At 36.5% G+C, this 23694-nt stretch overlaps 1 protein-coding gene across 1 annotated transcript in view; it reads right to left on the minus strand.

Moving 5' to 3' along the window:
- The window catches only part of LOC111147328 (collagen type XXVIII alpha 1 chain), a 149421-nt gene that overhangs the window by 77636 nt on the left and 48091 nt on the right, over positions 1-23694 (minus strand). The window contains exons 14-18 of the mRNA XM_022503319.1: positions 18620-18688; positions 15878-15946; positions 12354-12422; positions 8474-8542; positions 7075-7143 (exon numbers count right to left, since the gene is read on the minus strand). Coding sequence (XP_022359027.1) covers positions 7075-7143; positions 8474-8542; positions 12354-12422; positions 15878-15946; positions 18620-18688 — 345 coding nt within the window. The remainder of the gene's footprint in view (positions 1-7074; positions 7144-8473; positions 8543-12353; positions 12423-15877; positions 15947-18619; positions 18689-23694) is intronic.

Genomic DNA, 23694 nt, shown 5'->3' on the forward strand with positions numbered 1-23694 from the left:
TGCACCACAGTTTGTGGTTCTTTGTTATAGCAACCCCAAGAAACTAACATAGAAGTGCAATGTCAAATCTGATACTCAGTCATGCTACTTGCTTTCAAGTTCATTTGTATTTAAGAATATGCCCTGTAAAATGTTCGGAGATGACATGTGCTACTTTCTAACAGTGCCAGAGTATCCTTACTGTATTTATTAAGAGCAAAAATATTAAAGACAAGTGAAAGTCATTTCACCTAAACTCAACTAAAAAAAAAAAAAAAAAAGAGAAAAACTAGTGAAAATAAAAAGAACAGTAAACCTAAAAATAAGTAGAAGGATATGGTGAAGATGAGAGCAGAAAGTAATAAATTTGAAAATTGAAAATAAGAAAAATAACAAAATTAAAGGGTAGTATCTTTAAAAAACTAATAAATAAACCTCTAACAGGAATTACAAACACTAAAAAAGAAAAGTCCCGGATAAATGCTATTAAGAATTAAAGGGAAATATAAGTATATACATAGTAAAGATTTTTTAAAATCATAGAAAATTTCTGTGACAATTTCAATTGGAGAACGTTAATAAATAACTTTTAAGAAAAATGTGAATTACTTAAATGACATAAGGAGAAATGGGCAAGCTAAATAAACCAGAGGCATTAAAAAATTTAATCAGCAATCGAAAGTCTCTAATTTCCTCTCCTTCCAAGATCACAGGCTCTGCTGGTTCTACAGGTACGCCTTACAAATTCTTTATTCTTTGAAGAACAGGTATTCCCTATCATACAAATAGTTCCAAAAAACAGTAAAAGAGGGAAGTCTACCCAATTTATTTCATGAGGTTAACAAAACTTCAATTAAAGTCATACAATAGTAGGACAAGGAAACTAAATTGTAGATCAGACTACCCATGAATGTAGATATCATGTAAGTTTCTAGTCAAGTGGAGGAATGGGGACCAGATTCAATTTCTTCCCTGACACACCTAAAAACCAAAGAAAATACATGAAACAATATCTTTCAAGACACTAGATACCAAGTAATGAAGGATAATAATACCTGGGGGCAGGGAAACAAATCAGGTAAATACTGTAATTTCCCTAATTTACTGACTGGGTAGAGTTTCCCGGCCATGGTGCAGAGAGAGAGAACCCAGGGAAAGTTCAGAAATCTCTCCAGTTTAAGGAGACAAAGGTAGGAATCTAGGTAAGCCAGGTATCAAAAATTCACGGACTAGATTACCTGATATGAAGAAGGCACACAGAGAGAATGGTGAAGCTCTGATGAGTATTCCCCTCATGTAGTCAGGTAAATACTGTTCAGCACAGTGCAAAGAAACTACCCAATACTCAGAAAACAAACAACTGGACAAGCCAGATATAGTGCCTGCTTCCAGTGACGAGAAAGGAAATCTCACAATTCTGAGGGTATAGATTAGAGTTCTAAGAAATGTCTTGCTTCAGTAGTCAAGAAAAATGAACTCAAGACCAATGCTCTTACCTAAGGAAAATTAAAAGCAAGACCAAGAGGTGCAAACTGTTTTCAAGCAACTTAAAAAAATCCAGGAACAAGGACATGTAAAGAAATACAAAGTTATGTGTAGCGATATAAAAATGTTTAACCCCCCAAAAGGTAAAATCCACAAATTTGGCATCTTGCCAAAAATTATCAGGAATTCAATGAAACTGGAAAAAAAATTACCCAAAAAAATTATAGGTGATAGAATAGTATAAAAGAACCCTAAATGTTATTGTACTGCATTCATATGTTCCATATGTTCAAGAAACCAGAGGAAAGTTGAGATATATTAAATAGAGACATGAAGTTATAGAAAGATACGAATTGAACTTCTAGAGTTGAAAATTGCAAAGTATGAGATAAACCATACCCTGGATAAAATTAAAAGAAAATTAGACATCATAGCAGATTAATGAACTGAAAAAACACAGCAATAAAAACAATTTAAAATGAAACAGAGAGAAAAGAGACCAAAAAAGAATGAGCAGAATATCAGTGAAGCAGCCAAATTTAAATAACATGGCATTGTCTGAGTGAAGGCAGAGAGTGGGAAATATTTCAAGAAACAATGGCCTAATATTTCCAAATTTGATGAAATCAATAACCCACGGAGCCAAGAAAATCAATGAACCCTGAGCACAAGAAGTATGAAGAAAACAAAAGTAAGGCACATTATAATCACATGGCTTAAAACTAGTGATACAGAGAAAATCTCAAAGGTAGCCAGACAGAAACATGTAGAGAAATGAATGTGCAGATTCTAATGGATTTCTCATCAGAAACAATGCAAGTGAGAAGAAAGTGAAACAACATTTCAAACATACTAAAAGAAATAGGAAAAACAAAAGAAAGAGAAAAAACAAAACGAAAACAGCCATCAACCCAGAATTCCATACCCAATGAAAATACAGACAAAATAAAGAGTGTTTTTGAAATGAATTTGACAATTTCTTGAAAAGCTAAATAGATATATACCATATGACCCAGCCATTTCACTTCTAGGCACTTACCCAAAAAAATGAAAACCTATGTCCATACAAAGACATGTACATAATTGTTCAAAATAGCTTTATAATATCCCAAAACTGGAAACAACCAAATTTCCCTCAACATAGGAATAGATGAACAAATTTTCCTACAGTGGAATACTATTCAGCAATAAAAAGAATGATAACAAAAAAGCTATCCTAAATGTTAAACATGGGCCTCAAAGTAATTTTGCTGAGTAAAAGAGAAGACAGAAAAAAAAAAAGATTATTTGGCATATTATTCCATTTACATAAAATTCTAAGAAATACAAATGAATCTATAATGCATAAAGCAGACCAATAGTTACCAGAGATTGCAAAACAGATCAGTAGGAGAAGTTAGGGAGAGATGGAAGGATGGTATTACAAAGGGACACATAATAATTTGCTGTGGGGGAGATGATGGATACTTTAATTATTTGGTTTTGGTGATGGTTTCAAGAACATATATACACATATATGTTTTATCAAAGCGTACACTTTAACCATGTGCTTTTATTGTATGTCAACCACATAATAAATAAAATTATTTAAAATGGATACAAAAATCCTGAATAAAAGATTAGTCGATTAAGTTGCTATCATAAAAAAGTTATATATCATGATCAGTTGGGTTTATCTCAAGAATGCCAGGAAGGTTCAACAACTAAAAATTCTGGAAATGTTAATATGCCATTATGAACAAGTTAAAAGGGAAACATAAAACAATTATCTTAGTGGAAAAGATCCAATACTCATTTATAAGTAATAAGAAACTTTTGGTCCAATTGAAACAGTAGGTAATTATCTTAACCTAATAGAGGTTGTCTAGCAAAAACCTACAGCAAATGTTACACTTAAAAGTGAAATTTTAGGAGCACCTGGGTGGCTCATTTGGTTAAGCATCTGCCTTCAGCTCAGGTCATGATCTTGGGGTCCTGGGATCGAGCACTGCTTCAGGCTCCCTGCTCAGCAGAGAATCTACTTGTCCCCTGCCCCTCTCTGAATGTGCTCTCTCTCTCACTCTCTCAAATAAATAAATAAAATATATATTTTTTTAAAGTGAAATTTCAGAAGCACTTCCTTTGAAGTCACTTCTTTTAAGCATTGCACTGGAGATCCTAGCACTGTAAAATTTTTAAAAACAAATAAGAAAAAGAACTAAAAAGAAAACAGTTTTTTATTTTCACACAATATGACTATGTACACAGGGAATAAAAAAGCTAGACTTTACAAACAATTATAAATAATAAGAGATATTATCAGCTACCTGAATACAAAAATCAATATACCAAAACAAAGCAAAACCCCACCATGAACAAAATACTTCCCCTAACAGACCTGCAATAGTTAATTAAAAGCTGTAGAAAAAGAAGCAACTGACAATTGCAAAAAATTTCTCCAATGTACCTTTTTAACTGAAAACTAGAAGATCTTTGTGGATAAAATGACAAATATTTTCCTGAAAATTTAGTTTTATGCTGTGGTTTGAAAGACTCAATATTTAATCTAAAAATTCAATGCAATCCCAAGAGTATATCCCAATGGGATATTCCATCAGATTTGACAAGTCAATCCTAAAAGCAGTATGTTAGAGTTAAGAGTAACCAGGAAAGAAGTTGAGAGTATTTTTCCCTATGATGATAAAACTTATTACAAATCGATCATAATCAAGACAGAGAAGTCATAGCACTGAAAGACATAAATAGAAAATGGAGCTGAAAAGAGAGCTCAGGCATGGATCCTCACACATAGAGAAGCTTGACGTACAACAGTGCAAAGACTGACTATTCAGCAACCCTCACAGGGACATCTGGTTGCCCATCTGGGTAAAAAAAGGTTGCTACATTATACCAAATGCAAAAAAGAAACAGTAAGTGAACTAAAGACCTAAACATTAAAAAGCAAAAACCCCAAATTTTAAGAAGAGAATACATGAGCATCTTTATGACTTTGGAGCCAACAAATGTTTCTAAATAATATTTAAAAAGCTCAGACCATAATGGGATAGAAATACATCAGAACTTATAACTTTTGTGTAGTAAAATGTACCCTAAGTAAAAAAGACAAGCCATAGCCCGGGAGATATCTGCAACCCAAGTAACAAAGGATTAATACCCAGATACAGAAAGAACTTTAATAAGAAAGGAACACCAAACCTAAAAAAAGAATGACTATTTACAGGAATTTGCAAAAGAGAAAAGCTGAAAGTCCATTAAGTGTCCAAAAACTGTTCAGTTACCAGGGAATAGAAATTAAAATAATGAGATGTATTTTACATGCTTCATGTTGGCAAGAAAGTAGAGAAAGGAACATTTTCACATACTGTTAGAAGGAGGATGAATGGGCAGAACCATTTTACCCATTGTCCACTTTGGACAGGATTTTCATGGTATCAAAATTGGAAACTTGCCCATACCCTATGATCTTTCAATTCTACTTGTAGCATCTATCACCAACTAGTGAGAGAAACTTGTAGTCTGACTTACACAAAAGGAAACTCATAGAATGTTTATGACAACATTGTTGGCAAACGCAAAAAATGGGAAGCAATTTAAACGTCCATCGATAGGAAAATGGACAAATTTTAAATGAGATTTTTATACAATAGACTACCATAGAGCAATGAAAATGAATGAATTAAAGATATATGAAGGGTGCCTGGGTGGCTCAGTTGGTTAAGCAACTCCCTTCAGCTCAGGTCATGATCCTCGAGTCGCAGGATGGAGTCCCGCATCGGGCTCCCTGCTCAGTGGGTAGTCTGCTTCTCCCTCTGACCCTCTCTCCTCTCATACTCTCTCTCCCTCTCTTATTTTCTCTCTCAAGTAAGTAAATAAAATCTTTTTGGGGCGCCTGGGTGGCTCAGTGTGTTAAAGCCTCTGCCTTCGGCTCAGGTCATGATCCCAGGATCCTAGGATCGAGCCCCCCATTGGGCTCTTTGCTCAGCAGGGAGCCTGCTTCCTCCTCTCTCTCTGCCTGCCTCTCTGCCTACTTGTGATCTCTATCTGTCAAATAAATAAATAAAATCTAAAAACAGTAGGTAATTATCTTAACCTAAAAAAAATCTTTTTTAAAAGGGTATATGAAAACAAGACATGAGGCTGAATATAAATATAAGGCAGAATGATGCATTATGTAAATTTTAAGAACTTTAACACACAAAAGCTATATGTAGCTTATGGATAAAAACATACATGGGAAAATTATAAAAACTTCAAAAGAATGATAAATACCCAAGTCATGGTAATAATTATGTCTGGTGAGGGAGCACAGGGTCATGGGAGGCAGGAGCAGAGGCAGAACCTCTAGCTATATGTGTAATGCTTTTTAGAAAAATAGCTAGAATACACATGGCAAAATGTCAACATATGATAAAGCTAGCTTGTGGAATCCATGGGGGTCTTTGTGTTTTCCTCCACGCTATTGAGTATGTTTGAAATATTTCGTTTTCTAAAGTCAGAGAAGCTTACAATTACACATCTAGTTAATGGCAAAACTGGGATTTAGGCTTAGGTAGTCTAACTGCTGAGCCTTACTATCCTATGTTGTTTCTCTGAAATAGGCACACATATGACAACATATGTGTGCATATGTATACGTACACTGCATATATGCACAGTGATGTATATGTCATAGTTAGCATATTGCATGGCACATCAAAACCAATAGTGGCAACTATTATTATTATTTATATTAGTATTTGTTATTTATATTAGCACATTTGTAATTATATATTTATGCACATGTAACCTATCTATTCTTCATTAATAGCCATACCTGTTAAAAGACACAGGTGAAAATAATCCTAATAATGTATTTTACTTACCTCAGTATGTCTGAAATGATGTCATTTCAGTATGTAATCAATCTGCAAATGTACTAGGGATGTAGTTCACATTCTTTGTGTCGAGCTCTGTAATTAAGCATGTGTTTCACTCTAACCACGCATCTCACTTCACCCTTGTCACATTCCCGGCATTCAGTAATCACATGTGGTTGGTGGCTCCAATGTTGGGCACTGCATTTCTTGAGTGATTAGTAAGACGAAAAGTATTGCAGAAAACATGCCAGTTGAGGTGAGGGGGAAAAGCAAAGGCAACAGCATGCTGAGATAGAAAATCACTGTGTCGCAGGAATGGGGGAGACGTACTTTAGGTAGGGAACAACTTTCTGAGTAGGTAGCTTTTGAGCCGAGACCTGAAATGTGAGCCCACCGCAAAACAAGACAAGGGAAGCACTGTTTGCTGAAATCCTACTGTGCTAGGTGCTCTGTTTTATAATATGCAGACAAGAATGTTCTTAAAGAATTGCTCTGTGCCAAAAGAGGGCCTTTGATACTAATAAATATATGAATAAAATCCAATAGCAGTCCTCAAAATAAACTAAGATTTTTGGTTCTTCTTAAACAATAAGAGTTACAATAAGAGCATCAAACCCTTTTCTGAATAAATATTCTTCTCTGATGAAATAACAGATGACACATGCATGACCTGTATTGCATTTGGATACCAATGAAACTTTACATAATATAATGTAAGTTATCTAACTGTTTCTGATCTGTATGGTCAGCTCACCTTTGGGCCTTGTACTCCAACTCCCACTGGTCCTCTAGGACCTGTAGCTCCTGTCTGGCCTACTTCTCCCTAGTGAGGAAAGAGTATTTAAAGAGTATGTCATTATAGCAGCAAAATAAAAATAACATATTCCTGCCTTAAGAACTAAGCACTCTCTTGTATCAACAAAGTAAGATAAAACCAAGCTTTATGTGCTCAATTCATATATATGTGTTCAAATATATACATAATAGATAGATGTTAATTATATTATTGATATTAATACTCATGATATATAGTAATATAAAACATGAAAAAATATTTTTAATATATACTATTTCAGTATATGTTTGTCTATAATTCAAATATATGTATTTGCCTAACATCCCTTCAGGTAGATGGAGTTTTACCAAATTTGGAATATATAATGGTCTGGCTTAAAATATAGGCTAGGTAGAGGCACCTGGGTGGCTCAGTCAGTTAAGCATCTGCCTTCAACTCGGGTCATGATCTCAGGGTCCTGGATCGAGCCCCATGTCAGGATCCTTGTTCAGTGGGGAGACTGCTTCTCCCTCTCTCTCTGCCCCTCCCCCAAGTGCTTTCTCCCCCCCCACCTCACTCACTCTCTCAAATAAATAAATAAAATCTAAAAAGTTATATATAGGCTAGGTAGCATACTCAAAATGTGTAGGGCACCTGGAAGATAGGCAATTATATCCCACAACAACTGAAATTGACACATGAGAAGCCAGAATGACTGTGAATCAAGAGCACTATCATAAGCGGAGAGAAAAACCTAAGCTTCCAATGATGAGCCCAATGCAAAAACCTCAAGGACAGTAACTTTCTGCTGCTGAGCTGCTTCTTACATGGCTATCCCTAAGGAGTATGCTGGAAGGTGACTACAGTCAGGGCAGTATTTATTTAACAATGGTTAGTGATCATTTGAAGCAACATTAAGGACAGTTTGTTAAATAAGAAGGGCCATGCCTCTTCCTAAGGGATAAATAATGGTTTTAATTTAGGACATAAAATGATTCCCACATTCAGAGAAGATTTTTCTTTATTTCTGACTCCATCTCTTTAATTAAATGTGTCAGGAGGTAGGCCTACTGTGGGACTGTTGGTGAGAATGGATTAGCCAGCCCACAGGTAGCTTCTACTTCAAGAAGAGGATCTCTTGAAACAAAGTAATAAAGAAAACAACAAATTAAGATTGTCTAAATAAATGCTTCTAAAAGTGTAAAGAGTATATATCACATTAACTAAACCACCAGAAATATTAGTACCATTTGCATTTAGTAGAAATCTGATTTTTAAGTTCATTTTATCTGCTGCTTTCCCAATGCACTAGCTACTGACCAGGAAATAGCAACTAGACCATAGATATATTAAACTCTACTCCCATTCTGAAATTTACCTTGGAACCAGGCAAGCCTTGTCCTGGAGGTCCTTGTGGACCAGGTGGACCCATAGGACCCTGGATTCCCTTTAAAATAAAATGTTTAAAAAGTAGCATTAGTGAAATTAAGAAATTTGGATAAAAGTGGTTTCAGACCCTTTAAAGTGAAAATGGAGTTCACATCCCGACATATAGTAGTCATACTCGGTATTTGTTGAATGGCATGGTGAAGGCTGCTAGTGGAACCATAATATGCATTCTCCCCTTCTTCCATAGTAAGAGAATTGCAGCTCACCTGTGTGGCTGCCTAGAATAATGACCATGTTTCCCAGTTCCTGGTGCAGCCAGGTGTTGCCAAATGGACTGGATTCGGGCCAATGGGATACAATGGAAGTGATGTGTGCAATCGCTGATTCATGATAAAGGAAGAGGCATGCCCTTCCCTCCCCTATTCCCCTTCCGCAGTGGCTGAAGTGAAGACACAGTGGCTATTCTGGATCATGTGGGTGAGGAAAACACCCTGAGAAGGACAAGACTCCCAAGATTGAAGACGGAACCTCTGAAGACCCCGATGAACAGGGACACCATGCCTGCTTGGAGTTCCAAATCAGACAAAATCCCTTCTCGTTAACCTATTTCACATTTCAGTCCCATGCAGGCAAACCTATAGTCTAGCTGTCTCAATCACAATATATCAGGATGTTAAATCAAAGGTTTGACCTTAGGTTCTAAGAAGCAATAGTCTGTAGACACCGGACTAAAGAATGTCCAAACACTAGATTCCCACATTGTGGGTAGAAAAGGGAAGCAGATATGATTAATAAGTTCTTCTTTGGAGAAAGTAATCTTATGAAGTGTTTTCTTTGAAGAAAATGGAAGAAGTTTGGGTTGCTTCTCTCTTTACTGCATTCTAGAAAGAGCTTCGGTGAAACCACTTGTTGGCTTTGATTTCTGCCTTGGCAACACAAGGGACCTGTGTCTGACTCACACCTGCGAAAGCTAAAATGGATGGTGATGGCCAAGAGAGGGCTGGGGTTGGATCAGCCCATCTATCCAGGGTTGGTCAGGGCAAAGGCCAGGCAAGTTTTTTTTTCTGTGGACTAGATATACTCTAGGTGAGAGACAGGGTTGGCCTGGAATCGTTTGGAATCCTGTCCGAGAGGACCTGGAGGAGCAGTGGAATTCCAACAGAGAGAATAGGTATAGAATAGACCGCCAGAAAAACAGAGGCTGATGGGGAGAAAAAGCTGGAGAAAGAGAGTCCATCATCCATGTCCCAAGAGTGGCAGTCACAGGAGCAATGCAGGAGCCCCACAAGGAAACTCACTGTCAAACATCTGTCAAGACTAGAGGATCCAAAGCTGTGTGACAATAGATAAGCCAAGAAAGAACCTCTGTGGCCTCCCCCTCTACTCTCATCCTTGATTTGACCTGGCAGGGATGAGAAGCACATTCCTTCCCACGGACCTCAGGTTCTCCCTATAACTCACACCAGATAAATGAAGATTTAAAGGAAAGTTAATATATTGATTAGATAATTTTTATTATACAATTGAAACCATGAGTTACAACTTAGAGGTGACACTATAGCTTTTTATTTCCTAAAAGTGATAGGAAAAGTGTGTAACTAGTTAGTATTTTCTTCCTGCAGGAAGAAAAAGAAAAAACTTTCCCCCTGAAAAATATTTAAAGGGTTGATGAGAAAAGACTAAAATTTTATTTTGCTCACACCCCACAAGCCATGATTGTGTAAATAATGGTGACAGATACATGATTATTTTATTACAAGTGATATCCCCTTTTTTCCAGCGGGAAGATACAACTGTTTGTTTACTTTTTAATTATAAATATCATTTTCTCTGGTTAATGAAGATGAAGCAGTCTAAACAGTTTAATAAAGCTAAGGTTATTATGAGAAGGAATCATAATGTTGTTATTAGAAAAAATCTTACAATCATCTGTAAGTAACATGATACGCAACAAGGAACCAAAAAAATTCAGAGATCCATGCATATATGTGTGCACACATGTAAATGTGGTTATTTGTATTTTCACTCCAATTTATAACAGAGTTGAAGTGGTCAAGCCTCCAAACATTTCATGAAAATCTGCAGGTCCCTTGAGGCATATTAACAACATGTTCCTGAAAACAGGAGCTCCCCCAAAACAGATGAGTGGGGGAAATCATTTCTGTAAGAGAATTAAGAAGATCTAATAACAACAGTAATTCAATGGGTAAACATGTCAAATTAAGGATAAGAAGAAAAATGAATAACTATATAAACAGAGGTTACATTTAAGTAGGAATTAAATCATCTGACTTAAAAGGGCAAACAAATTCCTTCCTTGTTCAGAGTAGTTTAGAAATGATGCATTCTATTCAGTCTCCTATCCAGTAGGGGTCAGCTCCATATGGTCACATCTACCTTAAAAATAATTTTCTCCTGGAAATTTGGAGAGAAAGAGGTAAGAAAATAAAAGAAGTCAAAGAGATATTTTTTAAAGCTGAAGAACAACAACCCCCACCAAGAACCAGCATTAAAGGCAACAGGAAGTTGCAGGTGGGAGGTCCAGAATTTGCAGACCATCTGGAAAGATTTGGCTTTCTTTGAACCTCATTTTCAGCCCTATAGTGGTGACTCAGCACCAGGACCACAAGACCTAGGACTATCCAGCCATTTCCAGGATCAGAATGTAAGCCTGGCTGAAATCAGCAAGCAAACTGCAAAGTCTGAGACTGCCTGGTGCTATACTCAAATCACAATCCTTGCATAGTCAAAATATCCAGCTCTTAATTATTATCTAAACAGTTATATACAGACTTATCTTGGCTTTTCCTGCATCTTAATCCTCCTAATATATTACCACTAGGATCTCTATCAAGAGAAAGGCAATAGAAAAAGGAGAAATATCCAACTTTGCTGTTGCTTGGACTAACAACAACAACAACAAAAACACTTATTAATTTCAAGATGGTTAGAAATAAACTCAGAGTTAATGTCAACAATGAGATTTGGAACTATCTCTCTCTCTCTCTTTTTTTAATCTTCTTTTCCCACTGTCCTAGATAAAGGAAGCACTATTCATTCTCTAGCAACAGAATAATTCACACCTTAATAATAAATCTTAGTCAAACTGTCTACTTTCTATGTAGGAGGAAAGTCAACATAAATTTGGATTTGTTCATCACTTTGATTAAACGAGATTCTGTAGGTAGATAGTACTGTTACATTATCTTTATATTATTTAGATCTAACAAAATTGCCCTTTTCCAAAAGTTATGGTCAGAAGATTTTGTAAGCAGTTGGAACCATGAGTGTAGAGACATCCTTAGAGAGCTTTCCTTCTTTCTAAGAGAAGCCAATTGTTGTTGATAAACCTTATCTCTGATTTTCTTCCGTTCAGTAACAGTGCCCTTTAAGTTCAATAGTTACCTCTGATTCTGGTCCTTGTTTTAAGTTTAATACTTTTCTTAGATTGGTCCATGGCTAGGGGGTGGGAAATACTACTCCCTTGCCATTGGAAGAGAGTGAGATTTAATCATTCGCAAAGCCTTAAGGGGAAAAGACACAAATCAACAGATAAATAAACCACTGCTCCTAAGGAAACCTAAAAATATAAAATCACTCTCAAACTCTTATCCTATTAATTAGGCATGAATGCTAAAAGTCACGGCCCCAAGAAACACACATTTTATTTTTTTAATCTTTGGAAGTTCTAAAAAATAAAATCCTACAGAATCATCTTTTCCTTCCCTACATTCACTTTTGGTTGTATATTCCATTGCAATTTGACTATCAAATATACTAATAGGTGTTTGCAGGACTGGATTTCAGTGAAAACCAGGACTGGGTCAGATTTCTCTGTACTGAATGGAAAGAGAGAAAGCTCTGATTACCTGTTCCCCTTGACTCCCAATTCCAGGGATGCCCATTGGTCCCTCGGGTCCCACAGGTCCCAAATCCCCCTGTATAGAAAATAAATCAGAAATATAACAATAAACTTCATTCTTCCATATTTTGCTAATCTTGAATTATGCTAAATTAAAATCTATCTATACCATAAAAGGGTTCAACATAAAAAATTAGAAAGCTCTGTTTCTTTACAGTTTGTAGTTCAAGTTTGCCAAAAGAGTGAATGAATATTTTCACTGTGTAGTCTTAACTGGTGAATATTTGGACCAGTTTATATTTATCAATCATTTTTCTCACAAGGACCAAAAATTCCCAAATGGTTGTTATAATGACACAAACACTTCCTGTTAGGATTATAGTAGAAATATTTAAAAGTCTAATATTCATATGGTCCAAGAAAGTCAGGACTTGAGAGAGAAATGTGTGACTATTTTCTGAATACCTTTTCCCCTCCACATCTTGCTAAAATACAGTTTAAAAATTAAGAAATTATCTAAGGTAAATGCAACAGAATTAAAGAATCTCACCTTTTCCTTCCATGTAAATTTGGGAAACAAAGTGAGAGTTATCAGTAAAAAGAACACTATCATTCATTCATTCATTCTTTGTGTCTTTCAACAAATACTTGTGAGTGCCCATTATGTGCCAGGAAATCTTCCAAATGCTGGGGAAACAACAGTGACCTAAACAGCCAAAAATCTCTCTTTTCACAGAGCTTACATTTTAATAGGAAAAATCAGAAGATGGTAAACAAGATAAATAGATAAAAGAAGTAATATGTTGAATAAGGATACATGCAACGGAGAACAACAAACCAGGGAAAATGGAGAAAGCTACAGTTTTGCTTAAATAAGCCGGACAGGGATGGCCTCACCGAGGAGAGGGAAAGAACCAGGTAGAATCACAGAGGAAAGCACTTTAAGCAGATCTAACACCCAGTGCGAGAACGACACCTAGCACATCTCAGAACAGCAAAGAGACAAAGAGATTGCATGTTTTAGTTTTTATATTTTGAAGAAGTTTCCATGCCCAACATGGGGTTTGAACTCACAGCCCTGAGATTAAGAGTCATGTGCTCTACCAACTGAGCTAACCAAGATTCCCAGACATTTAAATGTCAGTTGTATTTAGGCTCCATCAGGATCCATGAACTTGTTCTTAAACAGCTGGACAGTAAACATTTTATTCTTGAGGGCAATACTAAGGTCTCTATCATAAGTCATGAACACTGCTTTGGTCAAGCAAAAGCAACCACAGACAATATCTAAATGCACAGATGTGCCTGCATTCTAAAAACACTATTTCTGGGGCACCTGTGTGGCTCAGTGGGTTAAGCCTCTGCCTTCAGCTCAGGTCATGATCCCAGGGTCCTGGTATGGAGCCCCACATCTGGCTCTCTGCTCAGGGGGGAGTCTGCTTCCCCTCCCCCGCCCCTGCCTGCCTCTCTGCCTACTTGTGATCTCTGTCTGTCAAATAAATAAATAAAATCTTTAAAAAATAAATAAAAAATAAAAACACTATTTCTAAAAATAACAGCCAGCCCCATGGTTTGCCAATGCCTGGGCTGAATAAATGTTTTTACGAACAAAACCATATCATCAGATCTTACTTCACATAATACTAGAGGAGCCTGGGTGGCTCAGTCTGTTAAGCATCTGACTCTTAATCTCAGCTCATGTATTGATCTTAGGATCGTGAGTTTCAGCCCTGCGTTGTGCTCTCTGCTTAGCATGGAACCTGGAGAAAAGAAAGAAAGAGAGAAAGAAAGAAGGAAAGAAAGAAAGAGAGAGAGAGAGAGGAAGGAAGGAAGGAAGGAAGGAAAGAAGGAAGGAAGGAAGGAGCGAGCAAGCAAGCTGATCCCGTCATTAAGACATGCCCTGGAATATGCCTCTTAGTGTTTTACTTTGTGTCATCCCCAGTCTAAATAAATATCTTAGAAGGAAAAATGTACCAGACTCAAGTTCTAGTTCAGAGCTGGATTATTCTGATTCAGAATTGGATTGTGTGTCACATGGCGGGCCCTGTGCTAAATGTTTTTCATGCTTTATCTCACTCAGTCCTCACAAAAACCCTCTGAAAACAAGCATCCCTATCTTCCAGATGAGGTTAAGTACCTTGTATCACACAACCATTAGATGACAAGGGCAAGATTCAAGTTCACTCTTTCTGACTCCAGAACCCACTCATATCCACTATTCTGCAAATATTCAATGAACACATAAGAAGGATCCTCTTTTGTGCATTATTATATATATTTAATATCTGTATCAAGACCACTTCTTTGTGCTTTACTAATTACGTATTTTGAGAGCCCTTATCTTATCACTTGAATTACACAAAAGTGCTTAAATCTAATGTTATATAGAAAAGAACAGGAAAAGAAGAGAGAGGGAAGAGTGAGGATTCGGTGAGGGAGTAGCAAATGAAAGCCTTGTGATTACTATGTGATAATGTCCAATATTTCAATGTATTTTCTTTGCATAAGCTCCAGGTGTAAAAACAAAAATGCCATGACAGCAACACCTGAAAAAGTTAATTGACTAAACTCATAAAACAAGAGATCTGTTGTACTCAGTTCTCACTGCTCCAAAGGAAGGAAGTCTTATGTATTTTTAGGGTATTTTTGAGCTGGAGCTGAACTGTTTGAATCAAGAACTACATTACTACTAAAATTTGTATAATTTACTATTTACCAGTATCTCTGCTATTTAAATTCAGATGTCTAAGAGAGACAGCTTCCAGTAAATAAAAGAAATAAGTAATTCAAAATCAATACACAACACCTATAATCATGAATATAAATCATTATTCTAATATAATGTGATGATATGCTTAGAGATTAACATATAAATGACTCCAAATTGATATGAGGTCTAACAGCATCCAATCCAAAGTCAACCCCTACCTTCTTAGACATGTCCCCAAATCACCTAACAAAAGCCCAAATCCTATAAAAGAAATCTTTCATCTTCTTACTGAGTAGTGATGGGTTCCCCATAGCATGTGGTCTCCCTCACAGCAATGAATCTATAAACCTAACTTTGTTCAACTAAGGTGGATCCCTTTTGGTCCTTATTAGAGAGCATCAGTGCTAGCTTTCTTGAATAAGCCCTCCTATGTTAGTCCCATTTAAGGTAATATTTTTTGAGCAAACATCTAAGGATGGACATACACGTTCTGTAATGGGGTCAAGCCAATACATTTTTAAAAACTACTTTCTTTACTCAGAAGAGATCTGTTTTGCTATTGTTCAACTTTAAAGCTGCTTAGCTGAAGATAGTTTTGCTGGAAGTCAAAAACCCAAATAAATGAGACATGACTGTAAGTAAACACGAAGGAATATTTTCGATTGTAATTCATCCTACATAATAATATACCTTGCATATACTTGATTTATAATGATACAGTCATTAGGCTGAATACAGTCCATAAATGTAAATGCATAAAGAACATTGGACATAAATAATTTTATTGGCATCTTTCCTATTGTATACTCTATATGCAGTACCTTGTCCCCTTTGATTGACAGGCCTTGTAATCCTTGTGGGCCAATTGGTCCTTCAGAGCCTTTTTCACCCTGAAAGTGTGTGGGAGAAATATCAGCATATTAATAAAAGTCAGGATTTAAAAAATAGTTGAAGCATCAAAAGCATCCAAATTCACTGCTCATTACAAATGGATAATTCTAGCTGACCCAAACATTTGTAACTTGCAAAAAATATATAGTTTTAATACTCCTAGATAGGAAAGAATCTGTCCAAACAGAATACATACACAGCATCACTAAAGTTGGAAAAGAGCTCCATTCCTAATAGAAATATCTGGAAATGGGGGACCTAACTAATTGTATTGTACAACAAACTGAATCAATTCTCCATTTCCTTAACACTGCTTGACTAAATTCATCACAGAATGAAAATTTTCTATCATATTAGCATATGAACTAATACTTGCTAATATTGAGTTACTCACTCAATGTTTTATATCATACTTTATAAATGTTCTTTGAAAATTTGGTTTTAAAACAATTCATAGAAAATCTTCTAGGAAGTTCCCTTAAGTCACACAACCTATGCGAATAGCTCTGGTTGTAATGTAATCTCAATGAAGTCATGACATTTTCTGCATTTGTGTGAAAAGTAAACCATATAATTAATTAGGAATAGCATTCATTTCATGAGTTTATTTAAACCTAGAGTAAAATCAGAGAACACTTGCAAGAAACCTAGGAAAATGGAAAATATACCTTTAAGTACCTCTTTACTCATAACTTATTCACTTCGGCTCTACATCATTGGAAAGTAACTTCAAATAGCACATAGAGAAAACGCCCATTGACCCTGCTGGATGGGGAATGAAGTATTGTGACTAATGGGTTCTTCTGATAATTACCACAGAGTATAATCACATAAGTTGACCCTAAAGTAACGCCGAATATAATGGATTCTTTCTGTGATGAGATGCAGGGCGGTGCAGTGCTGTGGGTTATTATGAGTGAGACTGTGTCATTATGACGTATAGTTGAAGCTGTCACTAAGACTCGCCCTCAGTCTGCTTCTTAGTCTTTCGCTTATTCACTTCTCATTTACTTATTTATGTTAAAAATCCTCACAGGTTATAAAGAGAAATAACCTTGGCTATTTGAATTTCCCAGGTTGTTTTGACTACACATAAACAGAAATTTATTATATGACACACACACACACACACACACACAAAAATCCCTTAAGAAATTATGTATTTAAAAACATACTGAAATGTAGCACTAACTGCTGGCCTGTCTTCCGATAGTGACTCTCTGGTTAGGTCAGGGCATTTGGACTGTCCCCTTTATCCTACAGATTATTCCCTTTGATGATGACAAATTAAAGTTATTCAGTTAACAAGGGCCTCTTTTAAAATCCAAGCCCGTAGTCATTCACAGCTTAGTATAAATTAGGTTTTAACTAATTGATCTCCCTGTAGCCGAGATTCAGGTTTCTCACAGAATCCATATTCTATATGGATCATGGCTGAAGAGGATAAGAATGAGATGATATTTTAGAGCATGAGGATGGCGGGAGAAGGCCAGATCTTAGTGACCGGACCAAATGGCTGAAGTAGAAGTTCTTAGACACTTAGAAAACAGCATGTGCCTCTCAGGGCAGTGTGTGTGTTCACATGCACATGTGTTTGGGAGAAAGAATTTAGAAAAGAAGGGAAAAGGACCGCAAAATGTATTCTTGCTTATTCTGAAATGTTGTTGATGCTGCCCAAAGTGTCTTAGAAAATCATTTCCTGTGTGGTCTTTGGTAGATGTGGGGAACCAGCCCAGACCATAGGTCAGCAAAGTACAGGCCTGACAGATACCACATTGCTCACACAGCCTAAATTATTTATCATCTGGCCCTTTACAGAATAAGTTTGCCAACCTGGTCCAGAGGAACTTGAGTGCCCAGAATTATACATGGGAAGCAATAGAAACATTTAAATCCTCAATTGCCGGGTAAAAGGTATGTTTCTCACAGCATTTTGCCCCTTATGATAACAAGGTAATTCCTGTTCTGTCCTCCCACCTGTATTTCCTTCTTATTATACTAATGACAATATGATTACAAACTGGTTTATTAGTTTCTTATCTGTGTTTCACAAAACAAAGCGGTGAGGAAACTTCAGGCATTGCTATGCTCCATAACTTCTCTTCTGGACACAAAGATACTACTTATCACTATGGTTTAAGGACTACAAAGTAAGAGAGATTTCTCCTTTCATACACCATAATTATATGAGGTAAAAGTCTGCCAAATAGTTATTTATAACTGCAAATTTCACTATAGTTTCATGTTAAGGGAAAGGTACATATTCCTTTATTTAATGAGGTGAAGATGGTCAAGAAAATACTTCTGATAATTGGCTAGGACAAAGTTTTTTTTTTTTAATTTTTTATTTTCTATAAACATAAACATATAATATATTTTTATCCCCAGGGGTACAGGTCTGTGAATCACCAGGTTTACACACTTCACAGCACTCACCATAGCACATACCCTCCCCAATGTCCATAACCCCACCACCCTCTCCCAACACCCCTCCCCCCAGCAACCCTCAGTTTGTTTTGTGAGATTCAGAGTCACTTATGGTTTGTCTCCCTCCCGATCCCATCTTGTTTCATTTATTCTTCTCCTACCCCCTTAACCCACGTTGCATCTCCACTTCCTCATATCAGGGAGATCATATGATAGTTGTCTTTCTCTGATTGACTTATTGTTACCTTTGGCCCTGGAAATCCTTCTCCTGGTAATCCCCTCTCTCCTGGTGCTCCCTCAGGACCACGGGGACCCTGTGTAGAAGAGGGAATGAGGAGCAGGAAAAGAGAGAGAAAGAGAGAATGGGGGGGGTCAGTGAGAGAAAGGAGAAGGAAGGAAGAGAGGAGTAGTTATATTTTGGTTCACACTGGATGCGGTGATATAGTCCTACTTAAGTTATTAGTGGGAATCCTTCTAGTAAACTCCACACTGATTAGTGGAATCATAGAGTGGTGAAGAATAATATTCCCATTACATAGCTCATTCCACTTAATTAGCACAAGATGTTCTATTCTGGTGTCCTCAAATTAGAGGAAAATGGGAATTAAGCGATGCTTCAGAATAAGGATTAGGAGATAACTCCTCTGAGGAAAGTCTAAAAATCTAGGGCTGTGTGGTCTGGACAAGGATGCAGAGTGATTAAATAATTGAAAAGTATCAAGGGAGCTCTGTGAAGAAATCAGTGCACAGCTGCTTGAAAGCACTGAATTCTGTTTACACATCTTTAATTTCTATCCTGATACATTTGGATTCAAACTTGAATTCTTTCAAGGACTGCTGGACTCTGCTGGAGGTTTATGTGCAAATGGGAATCTTGATAGCATCATTCAGGGACAGCACGGTTTTCGATCTCAGTGATTCAAATTAAGAAGTTCAGGTAACTTGCTCAGAAGGGCACTCAGGAAGGTGACAGCTTCCCACAGAAGGAAAGAAAAACAAGAGTCTTGGGCTTTGAAGCGGACAGGCAGGAAACATACTAGTTGAAAAATAAAAGACAACAGCAAGATATTCACTTGAAGTAGGAATTTTAAAAAGGCTACAAATTCTCCCTCTCTTTATTCTTGGCCAGAAGGTCACAAAGCAAGAAAAAAAAAAAAAAAGAAAAAAGAAAGAAAGAAACTAACAAGAATCGTAGAAACACAAACTGGAGATTTTCCTCTGAGGGATCTAAAAAGATATTTAGGGTTTGCTTGGCATGGAAGTGAACTTAAGATGATATAAAGTCTACTGAGGTGTCCAGAAACTCCAAAGCCAGCACACTGCAGACACTCTAAATGATCTGGGGCTCAATATGCAATAATCCAGGGTAATTTGAGAGGTAATTTCTCAGGAAGCCTTGTAGCAGACATAGACTGCAACATTTGTTAATCAGTGACCAATCATAGTTTTAGATCTATAAACAAGAAAGCTAATTGTATCCCATGTTAATTTTTTTTTTGCCTTTCCCTAAATATTATATATTTTAAAGACAGTCTTCTTCAGTATTTATACATTACCCATTTCATAAAAACTTTAATTAAAGGAAAAAGCTGACATTTAATTCCATTTAAATTGCTATGGTGATGGGAAACATAGCTTTTTAACACCCCAAGACCTTCATCAAAGCACTAATATCCATGACAGCTTGCTCTAATGTTAGAGAGATTAACTAGCGGAAAAATAAATATAAGCAGGAAAACTAGATTGCAAACTAAAAAGGCAAGTGCTTAGTTAACACCATGTAATTTAACAAAAATAATTGACAAATTATTCCTTTTTCCCAATGATAAAATGAATGAAAATAACACAATTTGCATTAAATGCGAAGAAGTCTTTTTCCAGTTCACTCAATTTTTTTTCCCATTCATTCAGCAAATGCCTAGTGGGTGCAAGGCACTGTGCTAAGTTCTAGGAACGGCAGATAGACTTGCTCCTTTGTCTCACAGAGCTTACAGTCTTTCATGGTAATTGAGAGCATATTATTATGGTGTCATATGGACCAGGGTTCAAGTCCCAGCTCTGTTGTGTGTTAGCAGCGTGATCTCCAACAAAGAATTAAATCTCTCTAAAGTTCAGCATCCTTGTGATAATGGTGGTAACAATAGCACCTACCTAAAGCACAGGTGTTAATACGAGGGGTAAATCAGAGAGACTTAAAGCTCTTACATACTGAGAACTCAATAAATATCGGCTATCACTGTCAAAATTATTTTACTTGAATCTTTTGATTGCCAAGAATGTCCTTTCAGGGCATGTTTATGAATAGCGTAGCCTCAGAGCGAATGGTTTATGGGAGGCAATACGGCAACATGGAGAATAGGCTGCTGCACAGCATAAACACCAAACTCTCCCTCCATCCCTGCATTTGTAGAGTCGACCAGCCAAGGTGAGAGAGAAGACAATAGTGGCTTTGAGGAGCCGTGTGTTTCACACTGTTGAGAACAGAGAACTAATGCTCATGAGCAGTCACTTAAAGGCATTTAAAAAAAGCAGTGAATCAAGGTTTAATTACTATGAACTGTAGGAGTAATGTCCCACATCATCAGTACATTCTCATATTTTCCAGCTGAACAGAAGGGAAGATGAGAAAGGGCAGGTACTTGGGGTGGATACTGAGGGATTCTTTTTAAAAAACAGAAATGCTTCCATAAAAAATGCACGGTATCCTTTTCAAAAGTTGTGAGAAGCAATCATAATTATGGCAGACTTATCTGACTACTCACGAATGCCTCTAATTTAAAAAAAAACAAACTGGAAACCACTTGAAATCATTCAAACAAACAAAAAGAACTTTCAGCAGAACCTTTTTTAGTCCCAAAGTAAGTCTTTATGTTACTTCTTCTTTTTTTTTTTTTGAAGATTTTATTTATTTATTGGACAGAGAGAGATCACAAACAGGCAGAGAGACAGGCAGAGGGGGTGGGGGAAGCAGGCTCCCCGCGGAGCAGAGAGCCTGATGTGAGGCTCGATCCCAGGACCCTGGGATCATGACCTGAGCTGAATGAAGGCAGAGGCTTAACCCACTGAGCCACCCAGGCACCCCTCTTTATGTTACTTCTAAGTAATTAAAAACTTGCAATGTCAGGTTTTTATTATGACAGTTTGGTGCAAAACATTTTCATACGTTACTTGTGATCTGCCCCACCTTTGTTATGATTTCAGTTCCCAATTAAACCACAGGCATCACAATGTCACTCTGAGTTGTATAATTGTGGCTTGGAGAGTAAACAAACAAGAACTCCATGTTCTGGCAGTACTGAGAAAACTCTCCAGCTACAAACAAAAAGGAGAGCAATACAAATTTTTCTTTAACACGAATTTTAAAGGCATACTGGAAGCCCAGAAATAAATAAATAAACAAATAAAGGCACCCTGGGGTGGTACGCATAGAAGCTGATGCTTGGGGCTGCCCTGGGTGGAAGAGTGTGGTTGTGTGGCGGAAATACATCGAGAAAATCTAAGAGGGAGAACCAGGAACAAGAATTTTGGCTCACTCCATGGAAAGTAAGGAGAGATTTAAAGCTGAGATAAAGCTCATAAACCTAGGCTCTGTGCTGGGCATACAGCCTGCTTAAGATTCTTTCTCTCCCTCTGTACCACACTACCCCTGTGCGCATGCTTGCGCTCTGTCTCTCTCTCTCTCTCTCTCTCTCAAAAAGTCTATGGTCAGTGCATTATTCTTAGGATTAGGTGCCAATACAGATGATATCTTAAGCATGTTAGCTAGGAAGACGTATGTTAAAAGTTCAATAACCTAGGTGGCTTTGTTGGTTAAGCATCTGACTTCAGCTCAGGTCATGATCTCAGGATCCTGGGATCCAGCCCCACATGGGCCATATCAAGCCCCACATAGGCTGCATTGGCCCCCGCAGTGGGCTCAGGGCTCAGCGCACAGCAGGGAGTCTGCTTGTCCCTCTGCCTCTCCCATACCTTGTGCACATGTGCTCTCTCTCTCTCTCTCTTTCAAATAAATAAATAATATCTTTTTTTAAAAAGTTCAATAACTGTATATACATACATGTAGATATATGTATATATATGTGTGTATATAAAAACACACACATGTATAATACATATGTGCTTTCTAATCAGATTTTTAAAATATTGACTTTTGAGAGCAATTTATACAATCTCAATATAAATCCTTCATCAGATATGTGGTTTGCAAATACTTTTTCCGGATCGGTAGCTTGTCTTTTCAACCTTTTAACAGAGTCATAGAACAAACATTTCTTATTTTCCAGGAGTCCAACTAATCAACTTTTTTCTTTTTTGGATCATGTTTTTCATAATATGTCCAAGAAATCCACCAAGCTGCAGGTCCCAAAGATTTTCTCTTATGTTTTATTCAAAAGTTTCATAGTTTTACATTTCACATTTAAGTCTGTGAGCCATTTTGAGTTAATTTTTTATAAAATGTGTGTGAAACTTACTTAAATTGAGGTTCATTTTCTTGGTGTATGGATATCCAACCGATCCAGCGCTATTTGCTGAAAAAGTTATCCTTTCTCCATCCAATTATTTTTGCACCTTTATCAAAAAACCAGTGTGTGGTCTGTATCTGGATTCTCTATTCTATTCCACTGATCATATTTCTATGATCTACCAGAACTGCACAATCTTGATTACTACAGGGATGTGAATAAAATACTTTCCTCAAATTTATTCTTTTTGCAAAATGTTTTTAACTATTCTAATTCCTTTGACTTTCCATATAAAACTTAAAAAAACCTTTTCTGTATCTATACAAAATTTTACTAGAACATTTAAAAGACTTACATTAAACCTTATATCGATTTAAGGAGATTGACAGCTTTATGATATCACGTATTCAATCCATGAACATGGTGTGTCTCTCAATTTATTAAATATTCCTTTATATCATTCACTAGTGCTTTGTAGTTTTTAGGATACAAGTCCTACACATGTTTTATTAGATTTTCACCCAAATATTTCTATTTTTTAATGACTATAAATGCTATTACATTTAAAATTTTTATTTCTAAGTGTCTGTTACTAGAGTATAGAAATAAAATTGATTTTATTTGTTCTTTGCATCTGTGGAGTTGGTTTGGCTTTTTTGTTTTTAAGGCTCCACATACAAGAGAGAGCAAATAGTATTTGCTTTTCTCCGACTTCTTTCAGTTAGTATAATGTCTTCAGAGTCCATCACGTTGTTGCAAATGGCAAGACTGCATTCTTTTTTATGACTAAATAGTAAACCATTATATATTTATATATATATATATATATATATATATATATATATATATACACACAT

This window comes from Enhydra lutris, unplaced genomic scaffold (genome assembly GCF_002288905.1).
Source record: "Enhydra lutris kenyoni isolate GAN:26980312 unplaced genomic scaffold, ASM228890v2 scaffoldscaffold16, whole genome shotgun sequence".
NCBI classification, from domain to species: domain Eukaryota; kingdom Metazoa; phylum Chordata; class Mammalia; order Carnivora; family Mustelidae; genus Enhydra; species Enhydra lutris.